This window comes from Elephantulus edwardii, unplaced genomic scaffold, assembly GCF_000299155.1.
Source record: "Elephantulus edwardii isolate Elephantulus edwardi_28Jun2011 unplaced genomic scaffold, EleEdw1.0 scaffold00008, whole genome shotgun sequence".
In the NCBI taxonomy this organism is placed as follows: Eukaryota; Metazoa; Chordata; class Mammalia; order Macroscelidea; family Macroscelididae; genus Elephantulus; species Elephantulus edwardii.
In genome coordinates this window covers 9,660,347-9,670,972 of record NW_006399758.1, presented here as the reverse complement: position 1 = coordinate 9,670,972, position 10,626 = coordinate 9,660,347, and the positions used below count along the sequence as shown (strand labels likewise).

Genomic DNA, 10,626 nt, shown 5'->3' with positions numbered 1-10,626 from the left:
GGGAGAGGGTGGAAGCAGAGGGATGAGGATGTGCAGGGGGCAGAGGGATTAATTATAGGGTTTTACAGTTTGATGGGCGTGGGGTGAAGGAAATTGAAAGAATTCATTCTTTAAAACATTGTATTCGAATTTTGTAAATAAACTAGTAGAAAACTTTTCAAAAAATACAGAGGCTTACCTATTCCATCAATTAAATTATTCCTTAATAAACTGTCATGGCTTAGAGATGTAGAGTAGTGCTGCCAACCCAAAAGCAATCTGCTCCTATGTGGTGTATTGTCTCTGAACACATGATGGGAATTTAGCTATGAGTCAGTACCAACTCAATTGTACAAAAAATAATAACTGAGTACTTATTTGGGGCCATTCAAGGACCTCTAGTGGTAGAGTGGCTAAAGGCAACAGGAAATTCACTATTTCAAAAACTCCAGCAACTCGAGAGGAGAAAGCTGTAGCTGTCTACTTCTATAAATATTTACAGCCTTAGAAACTTAGAAACTCTACAGGGAACATCTACTCTGTCCTAGATGGCTAGAGAGCTAGTTACATGCCAAGCCTGGTGATAAATATAAGGATATGCAGAGAAAAATTTCCACAGATTCTACTTTCTTTGAGGTAGATAATAGAGAAGACTGATATTAATATGATCATATTATTATGGTTGTATATATAATTAAGTGAAATATAAGTTAAAAACTATAAAGGATGTGAAAGAAACACAATTATTATATAAAAGCAACTTAAAAATAAATCAGCAAGTCAGAGCCAACTAATAGGTGACCCTCAAGCAGGTTTTCTGAAGCTATACATTGCACAGGAAGAGATTATCCATCTTTAACCACAGAACCTCTGGTGAACTCAAATCACCAGAGAAGCACAGAGTTTGGGTTCATACTGCATCTCCCTATGTACTAGTCCACCAGAGTTCCCTCATGAATGCAAGTATACAAAAATACTCAACGCGGATAGCAGAAACACTTGACCTAAAGTTGACTCAGGAGCTTTTATAGTGTTTCAGAGAGAGGATGCTACTTTAAAGACTAAGGTGCACCTGGCCCAATCATGGTATTTTCCGTTGCTTCACATGCATATAAAAATAGGCCAATGAATAAGAATGGCCAAAGTAGATTTGATGCCTTTGAATTGTGGAGTAGATGAAGAGCATTAAATATACAATGAATTTCCAAAAGAACAAACAAATCTGTCTTGGGGAAAGTGTAACAAGAGTGTTCCTTAGAGACGAGGATAACAAAACTCACACAATTCAGGCATACTGTAAGGAGGTCAGTCCTTAGAAAAGTTGAGGGTTCGTGAAAGAGGTGAAGATCTTCAATGGGGCTGATTGGCATGATGACTGCAGCACACAGTACTGACAGCGAGGAGGCACCGGATCAGGCGGGGTTTCATTCTGTTGTACAAGAGGTCACTACTTGTCAGAACTGACTCCATGGTGCCTAACAAAAACTAAGCTGGTGGTCTGAAAAGCTTCTTAGAGGAGGTTCTAAAAAGAAAATAAGGCTCTCATTCTTGGATAAACAGGTTACATGCACTAACCTTTGAATTACTATGATTACATAAATTATAAATTCTAGTACACTGAAAGTTTGATAGCAAGTCTAAAACCTGTCAGGTATATGATTGCACTGCTTATTCAATACTTTTACAAACCCAGAAAAAAATAAAAGAAAAGCTGAACTGGCCTTTTCTGAGCTGGAAGGTTGGCTTCCGTTCCCAAGTTGAAAGAACATGGAAAATGTCTTCCACATGTATGGTGCACACAGAGCTTCTGTCGTCCACACTCCCGGGCACCTGGAGCAGCTGTGCAGTCAGCCCCAAGTGAAGAGAAGTGGACTGCAACAGCATCAGAAGAGTCAGACTGAACTATGATGCCTTTAAGGTTGCAAAGAAATTCTTTTTTTATTGAATCATTTATCATTTGATAGATGCCTCCATGTCACCAGGCACTCATTTAAGAACTTCACATGTATTAATTAATTTAACTCTCCCAGTTACTCTATAATAAATGTACTGTGAGTAACCCCATTGAAGCCAGAGAGCTGCTATAGTAAATTCCCCAATATTGCACAACCAGTAAGTGACAGATCTAGACTCAAATTCAAACTTCCTAGTTCCAGAAAGCACACCCTAAACCATGGTATTTTCTACATCCTCAATAATAATTTCAATTGGTAGCATCATGATGGATGGTGAAGAGATTGAGATTGTTAACAGCTTTAGTTTGTTTGGCTCCACAATCAACACTCTTGGGACTGTTGTTGTTATGTGCCATCGAGTCGCTTGCCATGTTCCAGCCCACTTCCAGGCACTGGGTCAATCCCTCTTGTTGAGACTCTTTCCCTCTTTCTCTGAAGCTCCACCTTCCCAGCATGATGTCCTTTACATGGGACTGGTCCATCCTGACAATATACCCAAAGTATGTGAATTGATGTTTCACCAACTTTGCCTTTAAGGAGTACCCTGCTTATACTTCCTCCAAAACAGTCTTGTTTATTATTTTGGCAGTCTATGGGATATTTCAGTATTTTTTTTGCCAATACAACCACAATTCAAAGGCATCTATTCTTCTTCAGTAATCCTTATTCATTGTCCAACTTTCAGATAGGTGGGAAGCAACTGAAAATATTATCTCTTGGATTAGGCATACCTTAATCATTAAACAGACATCATTCATCTTTAGCTCCTAGATATAGGAATTTGTCTGCCACACAGACTTAAATATCCATGTAAAGCATCCAAGCACACTTTGTCTATGGTATTAGTAGAGCAAAAGTGACTGAGTAGTTCCTAATTTAGCAAGTTCTTTTCTTTTTTGCTGCCTGTCCTAAAGGCCACCTGTTTCCTCAGAAGTCATCTGAGGTCAGACTGTAGGAACTCCGTGATGGGGCAGTTCCTCTCTCCTGGGAGATAAGGATTCTAATTCTGTCATGTGGATACAAGCTAGAGAACAGTCTCTGGAGGGATAATTCATGATATTGAGGTACATGTGGTTTTCTACCTTCTGGATACAGAACTATTTTTTTTTTCATCTCCACTGGCATTAAAGAAAAACAGCAAACTGTTTGCCTTAATACCAAAAAGTCTGTCTCTCTCACATTTTAGGGCTTACAGGCAAACCCCTAGAATGATTAAGGGATTGGAGAATCACACATATAAATAAAAATGAAAGATGCCAATAAGCATTATCTCACAAAGAAAGGAAACTGGTCGTATCCCACTGAAGAGCAGAACATGAGAAAACAGAATTGTGCTGCAGTGTGAGGACTTGAGAAAAGCATCTGGCAAGCTTGCTGAATGGGGATGTGGGTTAAACTGGAATGGCGTCAGCTCTCCCCTTCCAGAGACTTCGAAGATGTGGTCGCGACACCTCGATTGAGGACACTTCGGCACAGTCCTAGATATATCCTTGCCCAAAGGCTGACAGATGGGTCAGATGAGCTCTCAGAGTCTCCTCCCAGCCCTGCGCTGTGGCTCTCCTATGACTGTTGGCTTGTTATGTCCTCTGAGTCAGATGTGCCCTTGTGAGTTAGTGCAGGACTCAACTAAACAGGTAGAAAGGAAACAGGTAAGGCTCTGTCCCAAAATACACACCACTCCTCTCCATTCTTTTGCAGATTCAACGATACCATTAGAAGTTTGTTTCTGAGCCTTAAGTATTTTTGGTCTTGAGCTTCCTAACATAATGCAGACACTGACATCCCAAGTGAAGGTAAAGTAACTAAACGTTTATCAGATTAGGGCCAATAAGAGATCACAGCCCTGCAGCAGGACCAAGACTGGAAATGCAAGGAGAAGAAGTCCCACAGCAGACAGAGACAAGGTCTACCAGACTACACAGACTGTGCCTAATTGAAAATGTTGCCCCAGGCTCTTGTGCGAGACAAACACTCCTCCCTCCCATCTGACTTCAGCCTTCCAGTAAACTTGGGGCTTCTACCAGATGTCTAGGGAGCTCTTATGACCTAATTATAAGGAATTGTGCTGCCAGCCTAAAGGCACACAGTTCAAATACGCCAGCTGCTCAGCAGGAGAAAGATGGGCTGTCTCCTCTCGTACAATTAACTGACTCTGAGAACCTGCTGGAAGGTCACCTGTGAGTTGGTTCTGGCCCAGTGATAGCAACAACGACAACCAGATGTCGAACACTGGGAAGGAAACTGAAGATACCACAGCAAATAGAACAAGTATGGCTCCTGCTTTCCCATAAAGCTGAACAGTCATCATGTAGTGAATTACTCCCTGCCTTCAGCACTCAGGCAACAAATTATAATTGTGCTACTAGGTACAAAGCACTGTTGTATACAATTGGGGTGGAATGGTAACAAAATGGACAAATCCTTTACCTTCCCAGAGATTACATTCTCACTCTTTCATTGGAATTGAGTCACTGGAACCAGCACTGAGTCATAGCTGACCCTCCAGAAGGCTTGGGAAAGTCATAAATCGTATGGAAGGAGATTGTCCATCTTCCTCGCACAAAGCAGCTGGCGGATTTGAACCACTTGCCTTTGGGTTAGCAATGAAACTCCCTATCTGCTAGGCCACCAGAGCTCCCTGCTTATGTTCTAGTAAAAGGAAGTTAATGAATAAAGGAAGCTGAATGTGTTCTAAGAGCTATGACATGGAGACCTGTGAGAAAGGCATGTTTCTACTTGAAATATGAAGAAGACAAACTAGGAATTGAAAAAGACCTAAAAAGAGCATGTTAGGAGAGGAGGAAGCAAATTGAGAATGTTCTATTTAAAATTGCCAAACCCGTCAAGCTAATACATTCTCTGTGCGTGTGTGTATGTGTATGTATTATCATGACTGATAGTTAAGATCTTAATACTTTTTTAAGTTATCCAAATAATCATATAAAAAATAATTTTAAAATATTATCAATGTTATGCTTAAAATGAAATGATCACATTGTTAACTTGTGGCTTTTGTGTTTTGGTCCTGAAACTATCCCTTGTCATTATAATCAAAAAGGCATGATGTGATTTGGAGCCCAAATTTAAGCTCAAGTAGAAGTTTTACCCTACTGATGCAAGCACTGGCTCTAAACCCCTAATGTGTTTGGTGTTTACTGTATGCAAACAAGATACCATGTTTGACCTTGTGACATGGATTTTTCCTGGATATGAATTATAGGTTGGATGTGAATTATAGGTTGGTTCCTGCACTACAGGTGGACCTGTGGCAGCCCAGCAGTGTCTCCTATGTATCCGAAGGAACCGTCACTGATGTCCATGTTCCCCAAAATGCTTCCCAGGCCCTGTTAGCCTTCTTACAGCAAGCCAACATCAAGTACAAGTAAGCACTCCTTTTAATTTGCTCTAAAATTCATTTGTACTACATTGAGCAGAAGTGACAGAAGATTCTACTTCTTGAGTGCCTAACACAATGTTTCACATACTAAGAAAACTGAGGTGAACAAAACTTTACTATGATGTGCTTATTAATGTAATGATTGTTTTTACGTACAAAGAAAAGGAAGCAGCCTAGGCAAACCCAAAGAATGATGGGATGACGGAGTCTTTTGCCAGATAATCCACCATCTACAGAAAGCTAATTTTTTAAAAAGTTTATCTGTAGATAGTAAATGATCCAGCGAAAGATAAGACCTGAGAACCTACAATCTGAGGAGATTATGCTAGCAAATGGAGGAAAATGCCTGTGCGGTTTAAAACAGAATTTACTAAAAAATAAAATAAAAAACTAAACAGAATTTACTCTCTCCAACTTTTAGAAGATAGGATTTTAAGGACAATGTGTTGACTATTTTGATTCCTTCTGAGACTTGAGGTAAGAATGTCTTCATGCCTCTTTCCAAACTTCTGGCAGTGTTGTTAGGTGCCGTTGAGAAGGAACTGACTCATGGCCAACCGTCCAGGAAGTTTTCAGAGGCTACATAATTTGTACACGAGGACAGTACCCATCTTTCTCCCACAGAGCAGCGGAGGGATACAAAACTCTTGACTTTTACTTGGTAGTGCTATTCCTTACCCACTAGGCCACCAGAGCTCCCTCTAACCTTCTGATAGTGCTAAGTGTTCTTTAACTTGCTGCTTCAGGCTACCACGCTGTCCTTTCTCTGTCTGAACTGTCTCACTTTCCCTCAAGGACACCAGTCATACAGAATTAGTACCCACCCTATGCCAGCATGACCTCATATTAACCCATCTGCAAATACCTTCAGAATCTCTATATTCAAAAAAGATCTCATACACAGGTGCAGGAATAGGACTTCATCTTTGTGAAAAATACAATGCAATACATATGTGCAGGGAGGTAGGGATAGTTCACTGCGATTAGCATACATAGAATAGAAATAAAAGCTGCTGAAGAGGCTGAGGAAGCTCATATTGTAGAAAACCTCATAAGCAGACTTAAGAATTCAGATTTTTTTCCCTTGTTAGTAGTGTGGTATCATGGGAATATTTCATTAAGGGCACCACATATCAATGTGGCACCAGATGTATCATTGCTGATGTCAGATGGATCCTAGCTAAAAGCAAAGAATACCAGAAGAATGTCTATTTGTGTTTTATTGACTGTGCAAAGGCATTTTACTGTGTAGATTATAACAAATTATGGCTAACATTGAGAGGAATGGAAATTCCTGAACACTTGACTGTGCTCATGTAAAATCTTGGTCTATGCCTAGACCAAGAAGCTGTTGTGAAAACTGAGCATGGGAACATTGCATGATTTAAAATTAAGAAATGTGTGTATCAGGATGTATCCTTTATCCATTCCTATTTAATCTGTATGTTGAGCAAATTCTTTGAGAAGCTGGACTTTATGAAGAAAAACGTGGAATCAGGTTTGGCAGAAGACTCATCAATAACCTTCATTATGTAGATGACACAACTTTGCCTGCTAACAGTGAGAAGGACTTGCACTTGCTACAGAAGGTTAAATACTGCAACCTTCAAATGGACTGCACCTAACTTCATGAAAATAAAAATCCTTGCCACTGGACCAATAGGCAACACCATGATGGGTGGAGAAAAGATTTAGACTGTTAGCAACTTCATCTTACTTGGATCCACAATCTAGATACTTGGTACCAGTATTCAGGAGATGAGGAGACATGGCACTGAAGTCTGATATCAGGGACTTCTCCAAACCATTGAGGAATACTGATGTCAGTTTGACGACAAAAGTGCACCTGATTCGGGTCATGGTGTTTTCAGGTGCTTGCTATGCATCTGAGAGTTGGACAATGACTAAAGGATGACAGAAGAACAATTTATTCCTTTGACCTATGGTATTGAAGAAGAGTAGAATAAAGAGATAAGTCTTAGAAAAGGTGCAGCCCAAGCACTCCTTGGAGACAGAAATGATGAAGCTTCATCTCACCTACTTTGGGCGTATTACTAGGATAGGTTATTCCTTGGAGAGGGACAACATGCTTGGAAATGTGGAGGGGCAGCAAAAGAGAAGAAGACCCTCAGTCAAGTGAACTGATACAGTGACTACAGCAATGGGCTTCGGTATGTTGGAGATTGTGAGGACAGCACAGAATAGAACAGTGTTCAAATTGGTTGCTCATAGGGTCACTCTAAGTCGTACTCTATTCGGTGGCAACTAACAACAACAGCATACCAATGACAGTCCATAGCAGACTACAGTAATAGTGCTGTGAAAGATAACAATGGGCTCTCTCTCTGCATCAGAGTAAATGGAATTGGCTGCATTGGGTGCCTGGTCACCAGGGCTGCTTTTAACTCTCACAAAGTGGATGATGTTGCCATCAGTGACCCCTTCATTGAACTCAACTACATGGTTTATATGTCCCAATATTATTCCACTCATGGTAATTTCAATGGCACTGTCAAGGCTGAGAATGGGAAGCTGGTCATCAATGGTAAAGCCATCACTATCTTCCAGGAGCAAGATCTCACCAACATCAAGTGGGGTAATGCTGGTGCTGAGGATGTGTGAAGTCCACTGGTGTCTTCACAACCTTGGAGAAGGCTGGGGCTCACTTGAAGGGTGGTGCCAAATGGGTAATTATCTCTGCTGCTTCTGCTGATGCCCCCATGTTTGTGATGGGTGTGAACCATGAAAAGCATGACAACTCTCTCAAGATTGTTACAATGCCTCCTGCACCACCAACTACTTGGCTCCCCTAGCCAAGGTCATCCATGACAACTTTGGCATTGTAGAGGCACTCATGACCACAGTCCATGCCATCACTGCCACCCAGAAGACTGTGGATGGCCCCTCTGGAAAGCTGTGGTGTTATGGTCATGAAGCTGCCCAGAATATCATCCCTGCATCTACTGGTGCTGCCAAGGCTGTGGTTAAGGTCATCTCTGAACTGAATGGGAAACTTACCGGCATGACTTTCCATGTTCCCACCCCAAATGTGTCAGTTGTGGACCTGATCTGCCGTCTGGAGAAAGCTGCCAAATATGATGACATCAAGAAAGTAGTAAAGCAGGCATCAGAAGGGCTCCTGAAGGGCATCCTGGGATACACTGAAGACCAGGTTATTTCCTGTGAAATTTTAATAATGACACCCACTCTTCCACCTTTGATGCTGGGGCTGGAATTGCCCTGAATGACGACTTTGTCAAACTCATTTCCTGATATGACATTTCCTGGTAGGACAACCGGGTGGTTGACCAGATGGTTCACATGGCCTCCAAAGAATAAGAGCCCCTTGGACCACCAGCCCCAGCAATAGCACTAGAAGAGAGAGAGACCCTCAGCTGCTGGGGAGTCCTTGCCCCAACTAGATCCTCCCACACACCGAGAATCTCACATCTTTGACACAGTTTCCATTCAATCCCCCTGAGAAAAGAAAGGGGCTTGGAGAGCCCATCTTGTCACGTACCATCAATAAGGTACACTGTCCTCAGGAAAAAAAAAAGATAACAATGTTCTGAGTTAAGGCCAGGGTAATGGAATCAAGAGAAAAAAAAAACATTTTAAAAATATTTCAAAAGTAAAATCACCTGGTGAAAACTCATTTGTCTACAGTTTTTACTTGTTTGTTTTGTTTCTTTGTTTTCTAAAAGCTAGCTTTATTTGTGAGAGAGTCCTTAAGAATTTTAACCTAAAACAAAGAAGCCTAATGAATTGCTTCTTTATCAAAAGTATGGATGCCTACCTAGAATGATTTCCCACAAACTTTAATTGAAATTATGTCATATTCTTACTTTTGTTGAAAACACTCAGAAGCTTAACTAGAAAATATTAAGATAAATCTTTATAACAGTTACCTACTGAAATTATATTAATAATTCTCTAAACTGGCATTTCATTATTAGCATGATTAGCAAAATGCTGTTATTTGTCAGTTAGTAATGAATAATCTAACCAATTAGCAAACATAATTTTCTTACTGAATGTTCCAGAAGAATGTTAACTTTTTAAACATTAATCAGAGAAGAGATGTCAAACAAACAGATACATCAACATTAGAACATCAGAATTTTCTGTTGATGAAAGTAAGGAATTTTGCCAGTTCTTAGAGGGAGCTATGATAGCCTACACCATAGGGAGCTGCACTGCCAGCCCCCAAACAGTGCCCCTTTAGCAGTTCGAATCCACCATTGTCTCCAAAGGAGAACGCTGGTCAATCTTCCATGCAATTTATTGCCTCTGAAAACCCACTGAAGGGTCATCTATAATTGGATTCTAACCTGCAGCAATGAGTTTGAACACTTGGACACTTTATTTAGCCACTCTTATATTTTGCCTTTTTAAACTGTGTAGAAGTTACTTTTATAACTTTCTAGCTTTGATAAATTTATCATGTAATTCAAGCAGCAAAGACAACTAGATAGACATTACTGGTTAAGAAAACAGCTAATGAATCACTGCAATAACCAGAATACTTTCCAAATTTATAAACACTTCAATCATACTCAGACTTGTGTCTTTCTTGATCATTCCTGATCCTACCGCAACACAAATAAGCTTGGACATAGCCATAGACCACTTATTTGGTTCTTAAGACTTATAATAATAATAGTATAAACTTTTAGTTTCCATATTATTGTACAGTTCTAAACTTATAAAGTCTAACTTCTTCTGTAATTTATTTCCTTAAGGAATAAAAGATAATGCTAATAACTTATCGTGTTCAGGCTGCCACTTGAAACACCAATTGTATTTTGAGCAATTTCAAGCAGTGGCCGAGTGAATCTGCCCATTTTATCCAACCTGCTGGGCAAATGTGCCATCACAGACTTCTAGAATATGGCAAAGAGCAAGGATGCCACCATAAAGACTGGAATGTGCCCAATAAAGCCCTCATATTTTCATTTGCTTTATATGCATGTTAAAATTGGTCAATGAATAAGGAAGACCAAAGAATCATTGCCTTTGAAACATGGAGTTGGGAAAGAATATTGAATCTATTATGAACTGGACACATGTGTCTTGGAATAAGTGAAACCAGAGTGCTCAACATTAGAAGGAAGAATGGTGAAACGTCATCTCATATATTTAGAATATGATGTCAGGGAACACTAATCTTTAGAAAAAGATATGTTTGAGAAAATAAAGGGTCAGTAAAAAAAGAGAAAAGTCCTCAGCAAGCTGTACTGACACTGTAACCACAACAATGACTTGAGTTTAGCGGAATTATGAGGTGGCACAGGA

The 10,626-nt window shown here is 40.1% G+C and overlaps 1 protein-coding gene across 1 annotated transcript in view; it reads left to right on the top strand.

Moving 5' to 3' along the window:
• The window catches only part of CPA6 (carboxypeptidase A6), a 557,716-nt gene that overhangs the window by 387,939 nt on the left and 159,151 nt on the right, over positions 1-10,626 (top strand). The window contains exon 3 of the mRNA XM_006880443.1: positions 5,192-5,316. Coding sequence (XP_006880505.1) covers positions 5,192-5,316 — 125 coding nt within the window. The remainder of the gene's footprint in view (positions 1-5,191; positions 5,317-10,626) is intronic.